The sequence below is a fragment of the Pseudopodoces humilis genome, chromosome 3, assembly GCF_049639895.1.
Source record: "Pseudopodoces humilis isolate 2021_Gansu_Grassland_sample_001 chromosome 3, ASM4963989v1, whole genome shotgun sequence".
NCBI lineage: Eukaryota > Metazoa > Chordata > Aves > Passeriformes > Paridae > Pseudopodoces > Pseudopodoces humilis.
In genome coordinates, this window is record NC_142202.1 from 78,823,929 (window position 1) to 78,848,237 (window position 24,309).

Genomic DNA, 24,309 nt, shown 5'->3' on the forward strand with positions numbered 1-24,309 from the left:
GACTATCGCCCCCTTTGTGTCCCCGCGTCCCAAGGGGACCGACCGGCCGGCCGGCCGGCCCTCCCCCGAGGTCCCGCCGCGTCCTCCATCCACACCCCAGCCCGCACCCTCCCAGGGGGGATTTAAACCAGAACCCGGAAGCCTACCCTGGCGGCGCGATGCACACCGGGAGCTGTAGTCCCAACTCCCCAGTGTCCGTCCTGCCTTTGAGCGGCGGGGCCGGGGCGGGGAAACCACGAGTCCCGTGAGCCTCTGCGGCAGGGGGGGGCTGGCGTTTGAACCGGCGGCGTTGTTGTTGACGCCATATTGCTGGTGCGGGGGTTACGGCCGGGAGCGCCATCGCCGCCGCCATCGCCGCCGCCCGGGCCCCGCCATCGCCATCGCCCCGCATCGGCCGCCCCGCACCGCGCATCTGGGACCGGCACCGCGCCCCTCGGCACTGTTCGTGCCCCGCCACCGGCCGCGGGCGGAATTTGTCCCGGCCGGGCAGGGCGGAGCGGGCGGGGAGAGCGGAGATCCAGCCGGACTGAACCGGGGCTGCTGCTGCCGCTGCCGGGGCCGCTCCCTAGAGAGAGGCCGGCGGGGAGGCGGCGGGGGCGGCCCTGACGGAGCCGCCCCCTCCTTTCCCTTCCCTCCCCCCCAGCCCACTCCAGACAGCGGGGAAGACGCCTCTGGGCAGGGCCGGCTGCTGCTGCCTCCACCGCTGTCCCTCGCTCCGAGCCCCCTTGGCCGCTCCGCGCCATGGCTTGCGGCGCCACTTTGAAAAGGACTCTGGATTTCGACCCGCTGCTGAGCCCGGCGTCCCCGAAGCGAAGGCGATGTGCGCCATTGTCAGCCCCGGCCTCAGCCGCCTCCTCCTCCTTCGCCGCCGCTGCCTCCTCCCCGCAGAAATACCTGCGCATGGAGCCCTCGCCCTTCGGAGAGGTGTCGTCCCGGCTCACCACAGGTGAGGGACGCGACACTCCCTGCGCCCGGCAGCCCCCCCAGGGGCAGTTCGGCGGGGAGGGGGCCGGGAAGGCGGCCGGGAAGCGGGGAAGAGGAAGGCGGGGGAGGTGTTGGGTGGGTCTGGCGTCCCCCTCCAGCCATTTTCTGCTGGGCTCTGCGGCTGGCAGCGGCCGGGGCGATTCCTGCTCGGCTTGGCACCGAGCGACACAATAGAAATGGCCGTTTGCAGCAGGAGAGGAGGGGGAGGAGGAGGAGGGACCGGGAGGAAGAAGGGGGGGGCGGGTTGAGCCGATGCGGGCGGGTGGCCATAGGAAAGGGGTCGGTGAAGGCGGGGGTTAAGACTGGAGAAAGGGACCCGAGCGGCGGACGGGGTGTGGGGGCTGGGGGTGCTGCCGGAAAAGCTCGATCCTAGGAAAGGAGGAGGCCGGCTTTTTTTTTTTTTCTTCCCCCTCCTGTTCCATGGGTGCCTGGATGTGGCAAGGAGAGCCGCAGGGGCGAGTCGAGCTGCGGAAACGCTGGGGGCGGCAGGGGACGGGGGTGTGACCGAGGTGGGGCTGGGGTCCGGAGTCGGCAGGGCCCCAGTCGATCCCTCCTCGCAGCCATTATCGGTGGGTCGAGGCGGCGGCACCTCCTCCCGTTGCTCAGACATCGGGGGAGGCGAGGGGGGCAGGGCGGGGAGGCCGGCCTGTCATCCATCACCCGCAAAACGCCAGTGGGAAAAAGCAAAAGCGGATAAAACAAAGGGGTAATCCCACTTCCCAGCCCCTTAATACGGGCCATCGTCCCGGATAACCCCTTCTGTGGTATCCTTAAAAGTTCCGTAGGAAAACCGGGCGTTAAAAGCGGTTGTCTGCAAGGGTGAGAGTTGCCTTTAGGGCAGATAAAATGGAATCGGGCGGTCTCCTCCTCTCGTCTGGGAGATGCGGGGCAAGAACGAAACCCTTTTACATTCTTAAGGTACGAGAGATGAGTCAACCGGCGGCCCTGAAAGCTCGAGGTCTGCTTGTGTAATGGTTGTCAATTAAAAATCAACCGAATTCTTTTTAGCAGCGAGTAGGGAGAGAAGAAAGGAACGAATCTTGGCTGGGCCCGCAGGATTGACTGGCCCGTGCCATGCTTAGTCCAGTGGGCAGCTTCCAGCAATGCACTCAGGGACGGTGCAGCTCGCGGCCATAAGCGGCTGTAGCGCCGAGGTATGGATGTATCCGTGTCCTTTGTGTGCAGGAAAAAAAAAGCCCTCTGCAGTTGTTACAGCAGAATTCCTTCCGCTGTTGTGTTTGGTACTCCCTTTTATAACGAAAGTTGGCTCCAGGTTACCAAGCACTAAGTTTGAATGTTCAAATTTATAGGACAGTGCCTTGTTTCAATATTCTTAGTTCATAAAACGGTACCGTACAATACATTTTTTACATGTTTTAATAAAATAATAAAAAATTGCTATGGAGGAAATACAGAGGGCATACAGTATAAAACTTGGCATCAGTGCCTTGATATTTTTTTGAACCTCTAGGAAAGGATCTTGAATGAGTCAGCGGTCTGGGATGAGAGTTGTGATGGATGGCACTCCCTGGTACAGCGAGGCATTGCATGTACTTTGAAACAGATATTTAAAATCAGACCTAATTTGATGGTTTTAGAGGATAAGTGTTGCTTCTTTGCAGTGATTTTTTTTTTGGTTTCTTTGGGGTTGGAGAGCTTAGGTTCTGAATATTTAATATTAAATACTGTCTGGCCAGTAAATATGTCTTGCTGAAAGGAGGCAAATCAATAGAATTTTCGGAAGAGACAACTTACAGCAGTACTTGAGGTAATATCTAAGCTTCTGAACCTAATGCCTAACCATTCTGAAGGGCTTAAAAACTGAAAAGTTACTGAAATAGAGCAAATACAGGCCTCTTTATCTTCTGTGAAAAACAGAGGTGCAAATCCGTGTGAAAAGGTGATATCTGTACAGACAAGGATGTATTTTATGTATAGAAAATGCATTTAATGTAATGAGGAGTGAATGACAGTAAATCAAAATGTCTGGTACAGCACTTGAATGCTCCTAAGCAAAACCTGAAGCATTTATAAGTTGTGCACGTTTACATGGGTTTTGCTTAAAAGCTCCCTCTGTGGTTTCTGTTACAGAAAAAAATACTTACACCGTGCTGGTATAAACGTATCTGTTAATCAGCTTGCTTAGCTTTTAGTTTCAGTTGAATTTGGGGGTATTATCACATTGTATATTTCATATCAACCCTCGCCGAGCAAATTAGGGCTCATAATTTTAAAGGGGCCATTTGAAAGGCTGTGTGTGATTCATCTAATTTTGTAAATGTACCTGTGAGCTAATACTTTGCGTTTTTCCTGGTAGTCACTTGGAAGAATCAGATGGTTTATTCTAGAGTTCTGACCTAGGTTGAGGCCTAGTGTGCTCCAGAAATATGTATTGCTTTCCATTGACTGTAAAAGGAGTTCACATGACAATTTCTGATGCAGATGTCTGCATTAGAGTCAGAGAAATCATGCTGTATGTATGAAAAGAATTCAAGTCCAATTTAAAAAGTGTTCCTGAGTCACCATTTTGTGTTAGATTTTGTGTTGGGAAATTTATTAACAATAGTCAGAATTCAGTTGACTTGAAGAGTGTCTTGTCTGAATTTTCTGTGATGAGAATTAACATTCATATGAAATCAGAGTTCCGGATGTAAAGGACTTGATGCTTAGACTTTAAGTTCATGCTTAAACGTTTTTCTTCTATCTGATATTCTGACCTGGTAGTGTTTAACTTCACACAGTGGAGACCATATCAGCACCAGAACTTATTAACCACGTCGTCATTTCAAAAATGAATTCTCTGGAAGCAGAATACAGATTGATGGAGGGGTGTACTGAGAATATAGTGTGGTAGTCAGATGAGAAAATAGCTGTCTTTATAGAGTGGTCATAGACAAATAACCAATGTCTGTCAGAGAGAGTATAGGCTTATTCAGGATGAAATTTATCTCTCACAAGAGTGTTTTAATATTTTGTGGTTATTTGAACAGCTGTTAGGTCACTTCCAGTTTCTTGGTGAATTTGGCAGCCAAACTGCAATTGTGGCTTTACAGTCTGTACTTTCTGTGGAATTGTGCTTACTGGCTTGAGCATACTCATAGCTACATTTGCTGATTTTTGAATAGCATTATTTGCATGTGGAATGATGGTTTTAAAATGATGTTCACTATAAGCAGTGCAGAACATACCTGCCTGGTGTAATACTGGTTTAGTTTTGAAAGAGTGGCTCCTCTTAAATATTTTTCTACTGCTTGAATACTGCAGATGAGTTTTAGTTTCATTTAAGTTCTAGCTGTAAATGAGACTATTTTGTGTAATCAGAATAACTGCACCTGGGTCTGGATGCTGCCTATGTGTTATGCATACACTTGTTGGGTTTCCTCTAAAGTCTAGAGGGTGCTTTTCTGTTTCAAAGCTGTTAAAGGAATTCAAGGATGAAAGGAGAAAACGTTGGCAATATTACTTCTTTGTTCTCTGTTGGATGTTTTGGAACCATTTGCATTTTTACCCAGGTGATAGATTGTTCGGGAGGGGGGAGAAAAGAGAAGAAAATGACACTTAAATTTTTAAAATTCAGAGGTAGGTTAGTTGTTGAAAACCTGCATGTCTGGACATTTCTGAGATCGAAGCTACAGTGGGGAGAATACAGTTGAAAGAAACTGGGGGGGCAGAAGAGAGAAATAATGTTGATTTTAGGGATTCAAGTCTCCTAATTCTTGGTACATAGAAACTCTGAAGACAGACTGAGATCACAAGTTTTTTTTCCACACTTCATCCAAAGCCAGAGGTTAACTTGAAAGAAATCTACCGACTTTAGCGCATGCAGTTTTTCCTCCATCTGAAATATTCAACGGCCTCAACACTTCCCCAGCAACTAACTAATGTTGCAAACTAAAAACCGTAGTGGGCGGAGCTGTTAAGAACAGGCCTATCGTGAGGGACTCTACAAGCAGAAGGTAGATGAATTTGCCTTTAGTATGTCCTTTCTCTTCCACAGAATAGTCTGGAATAAGATTGATGTTATTGACACAGTTTTTCAAAGTTAAAGCAAGAAAATGTCTTTGACCTTTTTGTATAGGAAGAACAGTTAATCTTCCCCGTGGGCTGTCCTCCTATGACCTTTGAGTTGCCCCTTGAGTAAATTGAACTCCAGTCTGAAACTTGGTCAGGCAATGGCCAGGCATAGGTTTAGCTTTTAAATGAACAGATCCAGTGGTTTTGGAGTGTTACATACTAGTAGTGTTGCATCTCTTTCTTCTTAATTTCTGTTTTGTTAACTTATCCACATGTGTATTTATTGCTAAATTATCTTGGTGAGATGCCAAGTCTCTCATTGCTCTCCAGTGTTGCAGAAATCATTAGGATCTGAAAAAACAAAACATTCCCACCCCTTAAAAAAAGTCATGTATTGGCTTCATCTGGACTTCATAATTTAATTTCTATGAAAAGTTTCTGTATAGATGCCCATGGTGACTATAAATGTTAAATACCCTTGGTAGTAGATGTCATAAAATGTTGAAGCTGCTTTTTTTGTTTCAATGGCAAATCTGATAAATGCAATGTGACAATTTTTTATGTGAAGGGAAAGATCTAATTGCTGTGTCTAATACATTTTGCATTGCTTGATTTATTTTTCATTCCTCAGTCCCTTGATCAGGAGAACGGGGACTTCCATAAATAACACATTTGCAGAATGAGCTAATGCATATGTGAGCACCCCTCTTGTGGGAGAACCAGAACTTTGTTAGCCTGAAACCTGGAGTAACTGGATCTTGTGAGGTGCTCTGCTCTGTGCCCCTGTCCGTGGCAAGCTGCTTCTGTCCGTTCTGTACCTATAGCCAGGGGCTATGAGGTGTCAGCATACACCCGTTATCTTTCTTCTCTCCCTCCGTCTTAGAGCATACTCCTCTGAGGGGGAGCATGCGTTCCAAATGTATACATTCTGTAACTCACCTCTTAACATGCCTGAGAAGCATAAGTGGAGTGGTTGATATCTGAGACCAAAGCAAGAGAGAAAGAGGAATATTTGGGTTGTTTTAATTTCTATCTCTGCCAGGGTTCCCTGGTTAAGTAGAAAAAAAAAACCTGAGGAATACTTTTACCCATTGCTCTGCTGCAGTGCTGCCATTTGAGGAAACTGGCATCTTAAAATCAACATTGTATGTCAGTAGTCTGGTGGGGAGACCAAAAGTAGGAATGTGGTAACATCAGCTAGGTGTTGAATAAGGTTGAAAGTCTAATGGAACTACGTTATATGTTAATTTGAACTAGGACAGTGGAGCAGTTTTGTTTTAACAGAAGTTAAAATCCCTAAAGACGTATGCCACTGAAATCAGGATAACATTTGATTGATTACTTAGAAGAAATCTCAGGCATGCTTTAAGTTTGAATGCATACATTGAATAGTGACATTGCAAACTGAAACCTGAGCCAAAGGTTCCATTTCAGGCCAGGAAGACTGCTACTCTGATTTCAGCACATTGAGTCACCTTCCTGTGTGTTTTGCTGAATTTTCCTTTAGCTAAATGAGAGAAGCCAGGAACCGTGATGAGAGATTGAGATGCTAGTTTAAAAAGCCCAAAGAAAGTACTTCAGATAAAACAGTCAGCACCTTCATAGTTGATAAACAGTTATTAAAAGGAGAAAATAATTGTTTGCCATGTTAACTTTTTAAATTGAACTGGTGTCTCCTTGTACATAATTTCTAGGTAATTACAGGTCAGGATGAAGTAATTAGATGGCAGAATTGTGAAAAATATTAACTTGACTTCTTATCATGAATTAAAGCAAGTGGGAAGACTACATCGTTCCTTGGAAATTAATATTTGGCTTTGTAATCCATTAGTGTGACAATCATATTTCAGATATCAAACTTGAACTCTATTTTACCCTGTTCATATTTCATCTTCTCTTCGTTCAGAAATCTTTGTTCTCCAGATGACATCTCAAGTTCTGAAAGATCTTAATGCGAAACTTAAAAAACCTACATACTCAACTTTATTCTCTCAGTGTACAGTTCTGGATAAAAAAGAGTATCCATCTATTTCATTGTATTCAGGTGTATTTGTCTGAATCCCTGATGCCTTTGGTGGTTATGGTGAGGCAATAGCAGTTTTCATTTGTCCTTCTTAATCTTAGCCTTGAACCTGAAGGAGAAAGGGGCACAAAACAGATTCTTGTGTAACTGGTAGAGATTCATAGTCATATTGTATTTGAAATGCAATTTATGAAGTACTAATTCATTTTGGTGTGTTAGTAGTATGACTTTTTCTTGCTGCTACGCCATATTTGAGAAGTCTAATTTTCAGTTTTAGTACCTCTGCCTGGTGTTTCCTGTTAAATAGCTCTGCGCCTTCAGAGGCATTTCTAACCAGTAGGAAACACTGAGCACAGAGGAAAGAGTGAAATCACAAATAAACTGAGGATAGGTCACAGTGATGTGTGTTTCATCATATTAAATATATTCCTTTTATCATTTCAGATCAAATCATTGTCTCATGTACAATATCTGTTTTGAACTTGTTGTTTGTATGTTCAAGGTGGATGAAAGCTTTTATTTAAAATATCTAGGAAGTTGTAATATATGTGATGCAAGTTCTCACTTTAGTTTTATAGTCTTGGAGAAGGTGACAGTAGATTTTCTTTAATGAGTGCACTTTCAGATTCTAAGTTCTTGTATATAAAAGAATTTGTTAATTAAAATGCATGTCGTTGTTTCAAAGGACAGTTCAGGCCTCCACACTGAGGCACATAAAAATACTGTGCTGTGTTTGACACCACTTCAGTGAACATTTTAGTTCAGTTGTGCACTGCAGAGAGAATAGTCAGAAATAATTGGAAGCTGGAGAAGTTAAAAAACTGAGCTTGAAAAAGCAGGGAGGTTTTCTGGAAGCAAAAGTAGGTTGGATCTACTAATTCTAAGCTTTGTTTAACTGGGTCAGAGTTTTAAAAGTCTTTAGATTTAGATGTCTGCTGTATAGGTGGTGTTCAGAAGTTGTCTGGTTTGCACTACCTTAGTATTTCACTTGCTTCCTGCAAGTGCTATAAAAATGTTGTTAGTATATTTGTGTGGAATTATGAAACAGAACCAAAAATGGGAGAAGTAACTTGTATTTATGTGCAAGAAGTAACTTGCATTTAAATAGTTTTTCTTACTGCATTAGATTATTTTATTTGGCATTGAGATTTTAATTTAATTTAAATGGAGACTTTCATTTAAAGATTCTTTTAAAATGAGTCATAAATATTTGCAGGCTTACATTGCACTTCACAGTGAAGTGGTTTTGTTTTAAGAGTAAGATTTTATGCTACTGTAACTTAATAAGAATGTCTGTACTCAGTCTTTGCTGATAAAAAAATGTGCCTGCTTTATTTGAAGTATTCCTGGTCTCATGATTCATGTGAGAAATCATTTAAAGTTTGGTGCTGTTTTAAACTTGGGATTCCTGACTGTTAATCTCCATTTTATAAGTGGTGGAAATCGGGAAGTATGAGATGAGTCAGTCTCCTTGCCTCCTGTCAGCAAGGTACCGAGTACACCTTATGGTCCAGTTCTCTGTGCTGAGCTGTGTGTAAATGTTGTTCCTCTGAACAGAGGAATACCATTTACCAAAACAGGTTATGGGCAAGCTTAGCAAGTGTTCAGTCAGTGCTTAACATTTCAGGCTTTTTTTCTCCTGGTTGCTGTTTGCAGTGTAGGCAGTGTCATGTTTAAATAGTCCTTTCTCTTAAAGTTTGCTTAGTTCTATACCTTTAGCTGAAGCCATAGTAATACTAACTGTAAAGTGATTTTGTTAGGATGGGGCTCTCCTAGTATCTGTCAGTAGTGTTTCTAGAGATTTTTGATTTTGACAGCAATATTCAAAGGTGACAATTTAAAAAGTGCTGCCAAATTATAAGTAGATGAAATTGCTGTAATATAATTAAGACTTCTTGTCCACAATTCAGTATAATTTGGAATAGCATCATGTATCTTTGGTGCACAAATCATAGTTTTCTATCCTAGTTGTTCCTGCTTTCCGAAAGTTCACACCTGATTTCTCTTCCTCCTCTCCCTGTTTCCCCCACACCCCTCCCTTGCTTTTGTTCCTTCTATTCTGACTGGTGTTTTAACATTTTCTCTAAATTATTCCTTGTTTAATTTCAAGGGTTTGTTAGGATTCAAGGAGACATGGCTCCTTTGTTGTTTTGATTTAGCTCTTGGAGTTGTATCAGTTGGCCAGACTGTTTATGTTTATCGCCCTTAACGATTTTGGTGGTTAATGTGGTTTGAGAATGCTTCTGCAAAAAGATAAAAGGAGAACTGTAGAAAAGATACTTATCTTAGTTGTTACACCTGAAATTTGGATGATTTTTTTTGCAGGTCACATGGAGCTTGGAAAGTATAGTCAGGACAAAGTAGTCATAGTGAAGGATGGTCATGGTCTGTTATGTTCTTCAGTTAATACAAATGCAGTGTGAATATGCACAGTCATGTTTCTTGTAGTGTAATCATGCTTTAGGACAGATGGTCCTATCATTTAATTTGGTTCCCATTCAAAATTATGCAGTATCACTGCAGCCAGAACAGCACTTGATTTTGAGGAGAGGTATTGTTCTACCACCATAATGCCATTATAAATGTATAAATAGTAGGAGTATAAATATTGTTAGGTGGTTCTCTAACTGGTGTGTATATGCAGATGACCAGCTCTGCATGGGATTCTGTTTAATTACGGAAGCCTGACTATATCTTCATATGATTTAGATAGTTTGGTACCATACAGGAGTGTATGTGCCTTGTAATACAGAAAGTATGAATCCTCCATCCCCCTGCACCACTTTCTTGTGGTTCCTTCTCTTAATTTACCTGCTGTGCTTTTTTATTACTGTTTTATTAATGTCTTCTGCATTTGCCATATTACTGACCTCCCATTATAGAGTTGAAAAATGTAGAGCTACAGGCATGGGACTGAAAAGTTACCAAGTCCTTAATCAGAGGACAAAATCCAAGAAGCTCCTTTGTTGATTCAAAACAGTTTCCTCTCTTTTTATAAATTGGAAATCTCTAGACTGACTCATGGAATTGAATCATGACAGTATTTAGACATCTGAACTGAGAATTGGTGTTTGCTTCTACTTGGTCTAGCAGAGGCTTCAGCCAGATGACTGAAGACAGTGGTAGCTGAAGTTACCTGCATCAATCACATGGTTCCTTTTTAGAAGTGTTCAGATATGGAAGCTCAATAGCATAGGGATTGCAAACGTGAAATTTGGTTTAAGTTTTCATGGTATTGTATTGGCAAAATGCGACAGAAATAGGAAGGTTCTTAGTAGAGTCCTTTGTAATTCTGACACGATCAAACAGATTTATATGTATCTGAGTTTTGGAAAGTTGTCCTTGCTAAAATTGTAGAAGTGTCAGTGGAAGCCAATCATGCAAGTAATCTTTTTCTTACTGCATTTGAGCATTTTAAAGTAAGAGTTCTCATAAAGGAGGAGAGTGTTTGGAAATTTCTTTATGGGAAGGTCTTATGTAAAAAATAGAAAATTCCTTTTTTTCCTTGAAAATTTAACATTCCCAGTTACGCCACTGATGCACCTGAATGCCATTTGGTATTTGGAATTTCAGAGAGAAGGCACACAGGATTTGTTCCTGTTGCAAGGATTACTTTTTCCCTTAAGATTCTACAGTGGAGATGAGATTATTAAAATAATTCGCTGTACTTTATTTATTGCAATCAAAAACTGCACTGCATATTGCCATATTCCTTTAAAGAAGACTGTTGATCCATTTATGTGGACAAATTTGAGGCTGTCAAAAACGTTGTGGAAAGCTTTGTATTTTTCTTGTCAGCTTCCAATTCTTTGATATTTTAAGCAGTAGGTGCTTAATGCATACTGTCTAAATTGTGTTTTCCTCTTCACTGTGCTGCCTGTGAAGCAGGCCACTCAAACCTACAGATAGGAATGGCAACTCATGTGGATGTTTTATTCTAGAGTCTCTTGTTACTGTTAACTCTGTGAGTGATAATGCTGTGTGTGGGTGAAAGATAAAATTAGAGATTATAATATATAAAGATAATTAATAACAGTATAAGTTTTATTGCCAAATCTTTCTCCATGCTCATTGTATCGTTCCTAAATTTTAGGATGCTGGGTTTTTTTGTTAACAGTACTCTGGTGCCAATACTTGACCTTAACAAAGAACATTTTTGCTAGCGTTCTCCTACTGAAAATAGTCTGGGTTACCTTTCTTTTAATCAGTTTATGTGGGTTTTACAGGTCATGTTTTAAGAGTCTGTCTATCTTCTATCATCTGTTACTTACCTACAGCATTTGATGTTTGAGTGGAAATCAAGAAAAATGGTGAAATGTAAAGATAATTATATTAGGGTTTTGGTTTTGTTATTTTTTTTCTTTTTAGAACAAATTCTGTACAACATAAAACAGGAGTACAAACGCATGCAGAAGAGAAGACATTTAGAAAATAGCTTCCAGCAGACAGATCCTTGTTGTTCTACTGATGCACAGCCACATGCATTTCTCCTTACTGGACCAGCTTTGCCAGGTACCCAGATAATTCTGCGTAATTTTCCTCTGTTTTCTTAGACTCTGCTTGTGTAAACAATTTTTTCTATTTACTTGGTGGTTTATGTCACTGTCTCACCAGTTACTGTTGGTTTTTTGGCCATAAATTGTGTGTAATTCTGCTGTGTTCTGTTATTCTGTCAGATTCCATTTGAGTAAATAGTTTTCCCTGTTACCTGTTGTGTTGCGACACATTCCACTAGTTACTGCTGCTTCTTTTGGCAGTAAGGGCATTGGTCTGGAAGATGGTAGCTTTTCATTTAAAGAATTGGTTGGACAAAAACCTGGCATTGTTTTCAGTAGACCATCCTGCCTACTCCGTCACAGATACTGTAATAGGCTTTTGCAGAGCAGCTGTCTTGGCACCAGTATACTGTACTATATGTTTTCTATAGAATAGAAGCTTAAATTTGTATATGGCAACTGCCATGTAAATGGTGTTCGCAGTTCAAGTGTGATACTTTTGGGATTTTGATAGTTATGTGTATTGTCCATTGCAGATGGCTTCCTTTTGAGCATCCAGTTCTGCTTCAATAGTAACTAGGAGGATCAAATAGCAGAAAAAATTGTCTTTAAATGTTTTGTAAAGTTCCTTTAATATAAAAGGTGTGAAAAAACCTGATTATAAAAAATTGGTTCTGATCTGCTTATAATTGTAAATTGGTATGCCCAAATATTTACTCTTAGGTACTTCATCTGCAGCATCATCACCATTGAAAAAAGAACAGCCCCTGTTTACTCTCAGACAAGTTGGAATGATCTGTGAACGTTTGCTGAAAGAGCGTGAAGAGAAAATCCGTGAAGAGTATGAAGAAATTTTGACCACAAAACTTGCAGGTATTTTATAGTTCAGAATAATATACATTAGAGTGAGTTGGAAAGCTTAAAACTTCTCTTATTTTTGTTACAGTGTTTGTTTTTTTCTGACCTAATCTGATGAAGGAATGGGGTTGCATACATGACATGGAAAAAAAAAATACTCCATTTGATAGTTTTTTTCCTTCTGTGCTGCTTTGGATAGAAAGTATGACTCTTAGTTATTACTACTCAGTGCAGACAGTGGTTCTATTTCAGTTAGAACTTTCTCTTGCTATTGTGTCTGAATTGCAGTTTCCCCTTCTTTTTTTTTTTTTTCTTTTTTTCCTCCAGAAAGTCTGCCTTTAGATCTCTTTTTGAAGGACTGGTTTTTTGTTTTGTTTTTTTCCTGCTTGGGAACTGACTTCCTTTTTCTGGAATTTGGCAAGACGACAGTACTTAAGATTTCCCTTTCTCTTCCCTTTACTTAACATTACACTGCTGCCAGCAGTGTTTGTTTATCTGCTTGAGAATCAGTTCAGCTGTTTTTCTGATGCTCCATGTTGAATTCTTGTATTTCACAATTCAGCTGAAATTCTTGGCACCTGATGCCAGCTTATCATTCCATAAAGATCATGGTAATGTCAGCATTGTAAATATGACCTTTCTTCAGTTTTTAAGGTCCTGTACCTCTAAGTTTCTTGCTAGCATTTGAGCATCTAAATTCTTACGCATTCATACTTTCACAGTGTGATTTGGAGTCTAATTTAATATTTACTGTGATGATAATGAAAATCTGAGCACATTCTTCTGCAGACTTGCTTTTGAATACCTGCAACTGTTCTGCTTCCCACCTGAAAACACATCAGAATTACAGTTGACAGGTCTCTTCAGGTGGGAATAAAACCCTTTACAGGCAGAGGGTCACCAGGCTTGTGGGCTGCTTGTGATAGTATTGTCTCTGCACCCAAGGTTCTGTTCATGTTCTGCACTTGCTGATCTGCCATTTCTGTGTAAGAAATTGCTATAGTTCTATGTCCCTCTTAAATTACATTGATTTAAAACTAAAATTAGAGCCATGAATATTTTTGCTGCTGTGGGCCTGGTGTTCCATTTCAGTGCTGTTCTTTTTAACCTGCTTCAGCCTGATGAATTAGGACTCTATAGAATTTTATTCTCCTAATTTATGTATGTTAGGAATTAGGTCATTTCTTGTATTTTCTTAAATGCGTTTCATTTAGCAGGGATCATAACCATTTGAAGATCAGATAGATTTACATTTGTTCCGGACACTTTTGGAGTACAAGCTTGTAGTTCTTGACACAGGAAGCCCCTTGGTCAGGTTCCTTACATGTGCTGTGTCTCTCAGTCCCAAAAGGAGCATTGTTGGGTTTGTTTTTGGGAAAGAGAGGAGATAGAATTCAATCTGGGAGTTGCGGTTTAGTGAGATGATTCAGGTTTACTTGTTCTTACCATGGTGCTCACCAAAGAGCAATTAGGAAGATCATGTTACTGCAGCACATATATTAAGCCAGTAATACATTTTCAACATCATATGGGAATTCAGAGACTGACAAAAGAATTTAGAAATTCGTTACATAGAAGGCCAGTTACGGTTGTTTGATGGAATGGTTATAACCTTTTCTAAACTTTATGCAGTAAGGTGATACTCTTCGTTACAAAAGTGAAGTCAAAGGAAGTGTAACTGGAAATTCCATAATAAATCTCAGTTGAATAGCTTCTTTCAAGTGACTTAACTGAATGTTTGCATCTTGGATATTTTCAAGTTGTCATGTAGGTAGTTAGCCAGATACTACCTATTCTTTCCTTCTCCCATGTTCTTTGCAAGTAGAGTTGCTTTTTTTGCAGAATAAATGTTTGGTAAATGGAAAACTCAGATCATTGTAATGCCCTGATTTTTCTTCCTGCCTCCATTACCTGAACTGAAACTGCTCTTGGTGCAAACTTGGTTTTGCAAGAGCCTTAGGGAAACACTAGCTTGAAAGGTTTTAAAGAATTTGTGAAAAACAGTCTTTTATAGTATTGTAATTGAATCTATGTTCATGTCATTTAGCCACCTGACTTAAAATACTTAGGATGTATATAATACAGTGATGTAAGTGTTTGTGCAGTGTTCACTTAAATTTTCAAGTGGTTCACTGTAGGCTGCTCCAACCTTTGGATTGCTTAACTTCTGAATCTGAATGTCACAAAAAAGGGGCTTTATAGTAACTAGGTATTTTAAAAATTGGCAAAGCTGTACTTCTACCAAAGGTGATGGTAAAAAGCAGCTGTGTATGTTGACTTCCACCTTCAAGGAATAACATTTGCAAGTTTGATTTTAGCCTTTAATACATACTTTAAGGAAAAGTTGTAGTTGCTGTTATGTTTTGAAATGGTTTCAGGGCACTAGATCCTTCAGTCTGTGTTATTTTGTTGTTTGGCTGAAGTCCTCACATGGCTGCTGAAAAGCTGCTGGTCAGAACTACAGTGAAACAAGTCCTGGTTCTGGCAGAGGGGAGCTGACCCCAGGCCCCCTTGGTCAGGGATAAATGTCCTTAGATCTTTGGGTCCGCTCCGTACTTTGGGCTGCTGCTGCACTACTTGCTGATTACTGATACCCTGTTTACTTCAAAGGTGAAGCTCATCCCTGCAAGAGGATGGGGACTTTATTGGGGCAAACCTGTGGGACTAGGAACCACTACAAATCTAACTGCATTTTTGGTTGAAGATTGCCTTCTTTGACCTTGCCCTTTTCTCAGAACACCCCACATTGCTGCACATGTATTTTTCCACAAGGGAGGAAGGGGAATGGAGAGGAGCGGCATCTGGTAGATATTACTCTCCTTGTTCAATTTCCTAATTCTGAAAGGTGATATCCTGCTGATGAGTGCAGTGTTAAAACTGAATAAAATATTGCGAATGTATTTTTATGTATGTGTGTGTAGAAAGAGTAACCTTTCTGGGAAATAGTGGTGCTTAGTTCAAAGCCAAGTATGTTCCATATCAAAATTTCAGATGACACAGTAACAATTTTCATACAGTCCACAATCAACTGTATCTCCCATAGTAGCTACTTTTGTGATTGAAATTACTTAAAAGTTAGTCACTTAGCATTTCATCCTTTCAGTTTCTTTTGCTTTTGATTTTCTGGTGGTCAGCAAGTAGAATTTCTAACTCTGTAGCAAATTCCCTTTCCCATACTTTTGTGTTTCCATTTCATTAAATTAATTTTCTTAAATCTAGTAATGGTAGGAGCAGACAAATTATGTTTCCAACCCTAGCACTGACCTTTATGTCACGTTTTCCTTAACTACTCTGCCCCCATTATGGATCTGTAAAATGGGCACACTTCATTTCTTCAAAGTACAGTGTGTGATACTTAGCAGGTGTGAGGTATATTGAGGTTTTTGTTATGTGCAGCACAATTCTTTCTGAATTTACTGCCATCTTTCTCATTTACAGAAGTTTGTAAGGGACAGCCTTTTAATTAAGGGGACATCGGCTGAATTGTTCTGGAGGATAAAAAGGAAATGGCAGCTATAAACTGTATTAAGTTATTTAAAACTAGTACTAGTTGGGGGTGTGTTTAACATGAATGATAAAAATAACATGAATGTATAAAAATAACCCGCAAGTTTTTTTCTGCTTGATTTAAACTTAAAACTCATACTTTTATTGCTTCATCCTTCCAGAACAATATGACGCATTTGTGAAGTTCACGCATGATCAGATCATGCGACGATATGGAGAACAGCCTGCCAGTTGTGAGTATCTCTTTCTTCTGGTCCCTGTAGCAGCATTGAATTACTAAATGTTCAATAATTTAAATGGCCATTGTTTGCTGTTAAGCTGCTAGGCCCCAAGGTAAAGTACTAGAAATTAAAAATGTGGAATATTGAGGTTGAAAGGGAGGTGTGAGAGAAAATGCAGTTTGTGTTTAAAACATCTAGAACTGTTTTCCCATAGCATGCTGGGGTTTTAATTTTGAAATCAGTTCTGATACTACCATAGAAAGTTTGCACAGAGCTGATACTTATTACTGCTGTCATTAACTCTTTTTCTTTCTCTCTTTCCAGATGTTTCATGAATCACACTTTCTGCATATGTGGGCTGCCCTATACACCCTGTTTTATTGTTGCAAGCTATCCCAGTAAAGACTTGCAGCAATGCCATATTTTTTCCCCCCTGTGAACACAGGTTATTTCAAGCTTTTGTCAGTGGCAACCACTCTTATGCAGCAACTGGTTTTGGAGTGCTCCCTGATGTCAGTACCACCTGGATGTGGACCTTTGCTACCTGTAATAATACCAGTGGCCTCATTTGCTGTATCATTACGATTTGGCTTCTTATGTTAATAAGTTTGAAAAAGTAAAGGATTAAAGCTGGTGTTCTAGAAGTTGCCCTTCACTGGTTGTGTAAATAAAAATGTAGAATGACACTTCTGACTGAAGTTAGTGTGGTTTTCATAACTGTGCACTACAACAGAGCTGTAATCACAGTTAAGTTAGAATGTAATCCCAGGACAATTTTAAGCAAATAGCCCACAGTACTGCCTGTGAAATAGTGAAGGAGGGCATTTCTGTATTCCATGACTTTTTTGGGGGTTAAGAATGGGTTTATATGATTTCTCATTTTTGTAGTTTTTATTTATTCTATCAGTCTTTAACAAATGTTTATTGCTGCAATTTTTCAGTGTATCATTGTTTTACTGCCCTTGTAGTACTGGAATTTAGTTGGAAGAATAAAACATTTACTTCTAATCTGTTTGTTTTTAATATGCAGGTGGAACTTTTGCTGTGTATGAATAAACTTAAATCTGAGTGTTTAAATGAAAACTTTATTTACTAGCAATAGTGGGTGGGTCAGTTTTAGATCAGGAGAAGGAGGAATATTAAAATCTCAGGTCATTCTTCAGAGGCAGAGAAATCTTCCTTAGATCGGCTGTATTGTTTCATGTTGAGGAAGTGCGTTTGGTACAGAATGGACACAAAACTGGTGATACAACTTGCTGCAGCTGACTCAAACAGCAGCTGCACTTGCCTTCAGATTTCAGTGACACAGTAAAGGCAGTCTTCATGAGACAGAGCAAGTGCATGTACTGCAAGCTGGAACAGTGTAGGTATTGCAAGAGCTGAAGGTGTGTAATGCCTGTTAAGGGTTGAGATGAGAGCCTTGTTGGACGCATTCAGCTGTTGACAGATTGCTGTGTTAGTGCTCACTGCTGCTGTCTGGCAGTGCTGGGTCTCTGAATCACTGCAAAGTTCCTACATGACAAGTCCAGATCTGTGTGTTGTGGAGTGGAAGTTTTGCTACCAAAGGCCTTTGGTTACCTGCTTTGGGGACAAGAAAGCAGTTTCTAAGTAATCATTTCATTTTAAACTGCTGTCTTTTCTAACTTATTGTCAGCTTCTGGTTAAATGGAACTCTGCTCTGTGATAGATCTCTGTCCCATCTGAGATGAACAGAGGAGTTTGAGTTGAAGCTGGTAGGTTAACTTGGTCATTGGCTCATGCTTGCTTATGGTATCAGAGAAGCCTTTATGAGCTCTGCTTCTTGAACTCTTTCACTTAGGAGTGAGATTGAGGGTTTGGAATTGGACACATTGTCCACCTATATCAGTATTTTCTGCTCACTTTCTTGAAACCTATCTTGCCTAAATATTTGCATTATTACTACTTTATTTTCAGAATCCCAGAAATGAGAAATCTCTGCTAGACTCCGCTCTCAGGTCTTCTGTCACTGAAGATAAAACTCTCAAGGGCTGTAATTTCTGTTTGTCTTCATTGAAGTCCTCAGTCCTTCTTCTTGCTCCTCACTTCTTTGACCTCCTTTTATTAAGTTGCCCAGGCTAGAAAAATCATTGCTTCTAGGTGGACCACCATGCAAATTTTGGCATCCTCATAGATCTAATGTATTTCCTGTGTTCTTACCTTTTCCTTTGGGATATTATGATTTAGAAATAAGAAGTGATGTCATGCTAGCACGCAGCCACTTCTGTACTGCTCCAAATTGATGCATAATAAGTAGTCTTATGGCAGATGAAAAGCATGACACTGTGGGTGCTGATGTATCACAGCTGTGGTTGCTTAATTCACGCCTGTTTTGGAAATGAGGTTGCATTCTTTGAAATTTTTCATTTTTTTAACCTGCTGCTTGTTATGTCTTGGACTTCAGACCAGCTCCTTTTCCTGATCTCAGTGCCAGTATCTGGTGTGATGAATTACACATGAAAGGCTTGTTCTAACAAGAGACATACTCGTCAGTAGGAAAATGGCTGGCAACTCGATGGGCTGTTGAAAGAACTAGGGAAATTGGGGTACTCTGAGGAGCCGGCTGGTGCTTGAAAACAAACTGGCTTTGCAGAGCCTTTTTTAACGCTTTTGAGTCAAGGAGAAATGGGTACAGATCAGTAACTACGCAGTTCTCAGCGCTACATTTTGTGGTGGCCACGTATAGAATATTTTTGCCATTTGTATGTAACTGCAGTCTTGTCCAAAAGCCAAGCAAGCTGAGAACAGTTAACTGGAACTTTGAACAGAGTGAAACCAAAGAGCTTGGTTAACCTGTTTTTAAGGTAGTGATGTGGTTTTTTTCTTTCCAAACAGATCTCATTTCTGTGTACTTGAAAAGCAGCATGTACATCCTGTGTGTTGATTTTTGTGTCTAGATGTGAGAGCATATAACCATAAGATGATTCAGCATTTTTCAGGGTTGCAGAGGAAGAAGATTTAAGCAATCTTGTGTGCTGATGTTTTGAGATTTGCCTGTGTACTCTTGACCAGTCACAGATTCTGCTTAAAAAACTGTTTTGTGAAATCTCTTCGTTCCTGAATTGGGAATTGGGAAGGATTTAAGCTTTCTGATTCCACAGCGGGGAGAAAAAATGGAGGCTGGTAAAGTATTTAGAGTTTATGCTCTTGTTAAGCAGTGCTTGTGACTTTTGTATTGCAAGTCATTCTCAGTGATGAAATGGCTTTTACAGGCACCTGGGCTGTTCTTATAGTTTACTGCTGTTGTAGGCTTCAAGATAAAAATTAGACAGTTTGTGTTTGAAACCAGTAGTGCAGTAGTGTAAAGAGGTGTCAAAGAACAGCATCTGTAACAGTAGAGAAAAAGGGTTGGAAAATTATTTTAATGAGCATTAACTTGGATTCAGGTCTGATTTTTTGCAATAGTTCTGTTGAAAGATGTGGCTACCTAAGAATTATGATAAAAGTTAGTTCAGAGGTGAGACTACACTGGAGTTTTGTAATGACTACAGACATTAGCACTTGGGGTGTTATTTTGGTCCTGTTTTCTTTTAAGTGAACATTGCAGACAGTGAAGGTTTTCTGGAATATCTGCAAACATGCTATTAGTATGCAGAGAGTTGTAGAAACTACTTTTTAATTTTCCAGTTGAAATCTCTTATTTTGGCTAAGGTATGTGAGAGTGTCTCAGCTGTTACTGATGTTTGTTCCAGATTCAGTGATGTTAAGCTCTTTCCAGGAAGGTAGGACTGATTGCAAAGTCCAGCTTCTGAAGAAAGGTGAACTAAATTAAATTTATGACCAGTTTAGTTTGTGTTTTTAACTGTTCAACCTTCTTCCCCTCCTTGCTGAAGAAAATGAAGCGCCAAATACAGAATTAAAAGATCTGATCTGAGAAACCGTATGTAGCACAGCAAATGTGACTTTAACCGTACAAATCTGTTATTAGTTAAAGGGAAGAAACAGCCATTAACTATTAATTTTACTGTTTTAATGTCATGTTGCCTGCACATTTGGGGATTAAAGGCCACACACTGTTGAGGCTGGTTTCTCTTTATTTCTGAACATTTTACCCTCCGGGGATGTGAAAGTTACCTGGGGTGAGGTTAGCAGAGGGGGGTGGCAGGGGACAGCTACACAGCAAAGCACTTGGCTTCCTGTCCTCTTGCACATCACAGAGACATTTGGTGCTGCTCCCTTTCATTTGTCAAGTGTGTTTGCAAGATAAACGGGGTGAGGTTCAGGAAGGGGGGTGGGGGGGTGGTGGGTTGGCGGTGTTTGGCTTTCTCCTCTGCTGAAATGTCTTTCTGCTGCTGGAAAGCTGGCTGTATATGCTACTGAACAGGTCCCTGAGCATGCTCACCAAGGAAGAACGGGAATTTTTTACCTATGTCTTGGAACTTTCTCAAGTGCTCCACTGCAGTACTGAAAATTCATGCTCTTGAGGTTTTTGTCATTGTTTCTCTAGTTTTATGTTCTGGCAGAAGAGGCTGATAAGCTCCTCCTCCCCTTCCTGAACTGGCTGGAAGCATTTAGAACCAGACCCCCCACTTAAAACACAGCAGAACATGTTGCTGTGACTGCAATTCCTGCAGTTGGAAAATACACAACTTGTACCCTCTGAACTTACTTAAAACAAGTCTGACATCTCTTACTTACATTCCTGGGGAAACAGCTGGGTAAGTTACTGGTTCTTGTAACAGGACTTCCCAGTACAAGATCTGGTTTATGGCAGTGACTGTTTTTGGAGCTCCAGGCTGAAGTGCCAGTGCAGTTAAGTAGAAGCACCTGGAGTCTCCTGACGGCTAAACGAGGGAGCACTTCAATGCCTCAGAAGGAAAATGAAGGCTCTAATCCCTTCTTAGTCAACTGAGGATGTCTGGAAGTTCTTTGGAGGTAGTCTTTTACAATAAAGTAATTACCACTCAACTTTGCAGTTGTCTGGCAGGGATGAAGTCTGAACACCTCTCTTAACAGTAGCCCTTTCTAGGTGGGTGGTCAGGCTGCCCTGAAGTCCCTGCCCTTACAAAGCTGCAATGCACCTGTCAGAGCCCTCAGGAGGGTTTACCAAAGCATGGCAGATGCACTGCTCTGGAGGGCAATGCAGCTTTTCCCATGGCTGAAGAGCAGGGCTCAGACACCAGCATAAACACATTTGCTCCTTAAATGGAGTAAAGAGAAATAGTTGGCCTGAGAAGGCTTGCTGAAGATCATCACATGAGCAGTGCTGGTACATGCCCAACCTACACTGCCTTTCACACAGCTGTTTCCTTTGCCGGCATGCAGCACTGACCCTCGGCAAAGAGGGAAGTTACAACATGTGCTTTAGGTGGGGATTTTCCTAGCTTCCACCTGAGTGCTCAAGTGCAGTGTTCTCAGTCTGTGCTGACACAAGTTCCTCTAACAGCAGAAGTCAGCTAGTATCCATCAACTTCATGGAAAAAAGGAAATTATTCAAACAGCTCACTTTTGCTCTTAACAAAGAGCAAAACTTTGTATTGTCACAATTATTTTCTTCCCTTCTCAAGGAGTTTTTAGGGCTTTAGGACAAGTTTGGAAAAAGAGACAGCAGAGGCTGAACATAGAAGTTCATTGTCTTCTTTAGCAAACTTGTTTTATTTATTTTTAAATCTAGTTCAAGGATCTAAGAGGCATTTAATCATAATGACTCAAATCCTATCAGCATATAAGGATGTTAATAATACTGCTGCATCACTTCTGTGACTTACACAGCCAGTGTTGTCCTTTTGGCTTGCTAGCCTGAGTTGTAGCAGTGGACTGTTAAACATCACACATCAAAGAAAACTGAAACTGGCACAACAACACAGTGTTTGGAACATGAGCGTTAAGAGAGCAGAACATTATACAGGGATGATGAACATTAAAAAAAACATCTCTATTCAAGCCTGCCCAGGCACTCAGGATGTATCTCACAACATTCAGGCACGGCTGACTTTGACTCAGGATGCAAAGTTGGTGAGGAGTGGGGTAGTGGGAGCACAGCCCTTGTTCTGTTGGGAAGGTTTATTGGCACCATGGTGGCACTTTAACAGCCTCCCCATGTCAGCCTTGCCACGTGGTCAGTCTTCTGCTTGCTGGGCTTTATGAAGCCCAGGAGCTCCAGTTCAGAAACGGCTCGAATAAAGCGAGCACTGGACATGTCAGTGAAGGAAAGAAACCAAGTTCACTTTTTATGACAGTGACAGAGACACTGTTCTCTTCTTGGAGGGCAGGATTTCTAAGTCATGATGAGCACAGGTTATACAGTGTGTTGCACAGTAAAACTGTTGGAAATAAGGGCAGAGCACGAGCTGCCTACAGAAGCACAAATTGCACAGATCTTCAATCTGATCAGTACTTCTGCCACATGCATACGACGTGACAGCAAAGGAAGAGTCCCTTCTCCCACTGCTAAGGGAAGCTTAAAGCCAACAAACATACCAATTTTGTAGTGTCTCGGAAGAATTTCTACTTTTATGTCCCTTGACCAAAAACTAGATAGATAATTATACAGATTTTTTCTGAGGTTTCATGGCACCACCTTCTCCTTACTTTTTATTCATTCTGCCTCTGTTGCTGCCTGCCTGGCATGGTGTACAGTCCCAAGTTAGAGAATTTAATTTATTGTGAGTGACAATTAAGAGGGGAGCTTGTAAAAAAGGAAAAGCCAGGAAAGCCAGATATAGTATTAGACCATGTAATTATCCTTCCTTTAGTTAAGCCTATTTTTGTACAGCTATTCATTTCTTCTGTATGGCAGCACTACTGCTGTAGCCATGAGTTTTGGTTATAATGCTCATCTATTAAATATTTTTCAGACCTCAGTTCAGGATCAGGACAAAGTAAGAAGCAGAATGGGTATCCTGTAGAAAGTAAGTTCTCAGCTCTAAGGTACTGGAACATACTGGAACTGGAGTTACTGCTTCCATTTCTCCATCTGCCCTCTAGGTCACAGCCCTCCTCCCATCTGTTCCCCAGTAATGCTCCACCCCTATCCAGCAGCTATACCAACTCTGATGATTTAACCAAACAGTTTCAACTTGTTTTATGGACTTTCGGTTCTGTTTCAGACCCAAACAACTCCTGCAGACAAAAGCTGCTTTGTCTATATACTCCCAGCCTAACTATTTCAACTGATCTATTTCTTCAACGTTTTCAGTATATTAAGGCTGTTTGAAGTAATTTTTCTGAAATTAGTTAATCAGTCCACATGAAACTGTATTTTAAAACCCCTGGTTCAAAAATCCTGTAAGCTTTTCCATGTCAAGCTTCAGAAAAATGAGAAAGGATACTGGATAATATCATCCACCTGGTCTGAGGAAGCTGCATCTCCATTTGGTTCCTCAGCTGCCGTCACCACAGTTGAGAAAGCCTAGAAAGGGAAAAGCAGCACAGATTTACTCAGTTCATAGACAGACAGATCTGCATATAAAATAGTGAGTTCTGAGCTGAAGGCTATCACTCAGGGTGAATAAGATCTTGGAAAAAGAACTGTAGGAGACTGTCAGTTCAGCAGCAATCAAAGAGGTTACACATTACCATGGCAGGAATACAGAATGCAAGACATCACTCTGTGAACTCGTGTACCTGCATTTTAAATCTCAAACAGTTCTGGGTGCTGACCTATTCTCAGCAAAACTACAGAACTGAAAAAATATTCTCAAAGTGAGACTGCTAAAATATACTGGGGAAATGATAGAGGTAAATTGGCTGCAAGCAAGGCAGCAGCAAACGGAACACTTGGAACAAATAAAAGGATTATCCTCTAAACCGCAGGTAGTTAAGCTACAGAGTTTCTTGCAGAGGATGCTGTGGTTGCTAAAATATATTGGTAATGACATTCAGGTAGGTTTACAAAACACAGAAGAACCACTTAAATTTAGGAAACCTTAGAACTAAAATATGATTGTTAGCCAGGGAGACTTTATCATATTAATGTATATGAGAGTATGTATCATATGCTCATATGCTCTCTCTGCTTATGGCTACAGGATGAGACAGGTTATCAAGCTAGAAAGACCCAGGCTTTTCCCTTGCACAAGCATTCTCTCCAAGAGCCCCACTTGCCTGTTTCCATAAAAGTGTCACAGAATACTTAAAAACAAAGACAAAAATATGAAAGGCAATTTTGTTAAGCACAAAGTCTGATCTGTGCCAAACATAAAATAGAAGCAGAAGCAAAGTAGTTTCATCACAGAGTAACAGAGCT

At 40.9% G+C, this 24,309-nt stretch overlaps 2 protein-coding genes across 8 annotated transcripts in view; one reads left to right on the forward strand and one right to left on the reverse strand.

Annotated features, from left to right (window-relative positions):
- The first annotated feature begins 286 nt into the window (after nucleotides 1-286).
- Nucleotides 287-17,111, forward strand: AKIRIN2 (akirin 2). Of its 3 annotated transcripts, none has more exons than XM_014263558.2 (5): nucleotides 288-946; nucleotides 11,390-11,533; nucleotides 12,256-12,390; nucleotides 16,044-16,115; nucleotides 16,428-17,111. In XM_014263558.2, exons 1-5 carry the CDS (start codon nucleotides 742-744, stop codon nucleotides 16,436-16,438), a joined length of 567 nt encoding a protein of 188 aa, XP_014119033.1. In that variant the 5' UTR covers nucleotides 288-741; the 3' UTR covers nucleotides 16,439-17,111. The 3 variants fall into 3 exon arrangements, with proteins under 3 accessions (XP_087909127.1, XP_014119033.1, XP_005518248.1); XM_005518191.2 differs by having other exon boundaries at nucleotides 290-946; nucleotides 12,241-12,390; XM_088053001.1 differs by lacking the exons at nucleotides 16,044-16,115; nucleotides 16,428-17,111 and adding an exon at nucleotides 14,986-16,002 and having other exon boundaries at nucleotides 287-946; nucleotides 12,241-12,390.
- Nucleotides 17,112-21,682: 4,571 nt separating this feature from the next.
- ORC3 (origin recognition complex subunit 3) overlaps nucleotides 21,683-24,309 on the reverse strand; it is a 34,577-nt gene continuing 31,950 nt past the window's right edge. For 4 of the 5 annotated variants that reach the window (XM_014263312.2, XM_088052720.1, XM_014263311.2 and 1 more), the window contains 2 exons: nucleotides 23,393-23,472; nucleotides 21,683-22,252 (listed from right to left, as the gene is read on the reverse strand). In XM_014263312.2, coding sequence (XP_014118787.1) covers nucleotides 22,147-22,252; nucleotides 23,393-23,472 — 186 coding nt within the window. In that variant the 3' untranslated portion in view covers nucleotides 21,683-22,146. The remainder of the gene's footprint in view (nucleotides 22,253-23,392; nucleotides 23,473-24,309) is intronic. The other variant, XR_015772144.1, reaches the window with a different exon arrangement.

Bases quoted from the DNA above. Each gene is read 5' to 3' on its own strand.
- AKIRIN2 (XM_088053001.1), top strand. From the start codon at position 742: ATGGCTTGCGGCGCCACTTTGAAAAGGACTCTGGATTTCGACCCGCTG. The intron at 947-11,389 runs GTGAGGGACGCG...TTTTCTTTTTAG, and splicing joins GTCGTCCCGGCTCACCACAG to AACAAATTCTGTACAACATA. The intron at 11,534-12,240 runs GTACCCAGATAA...ATTTACTCTTAG, and splicing joins TACTGGACCAGCTTTGCCAG to GTACTTCATCTGCAGCATCA.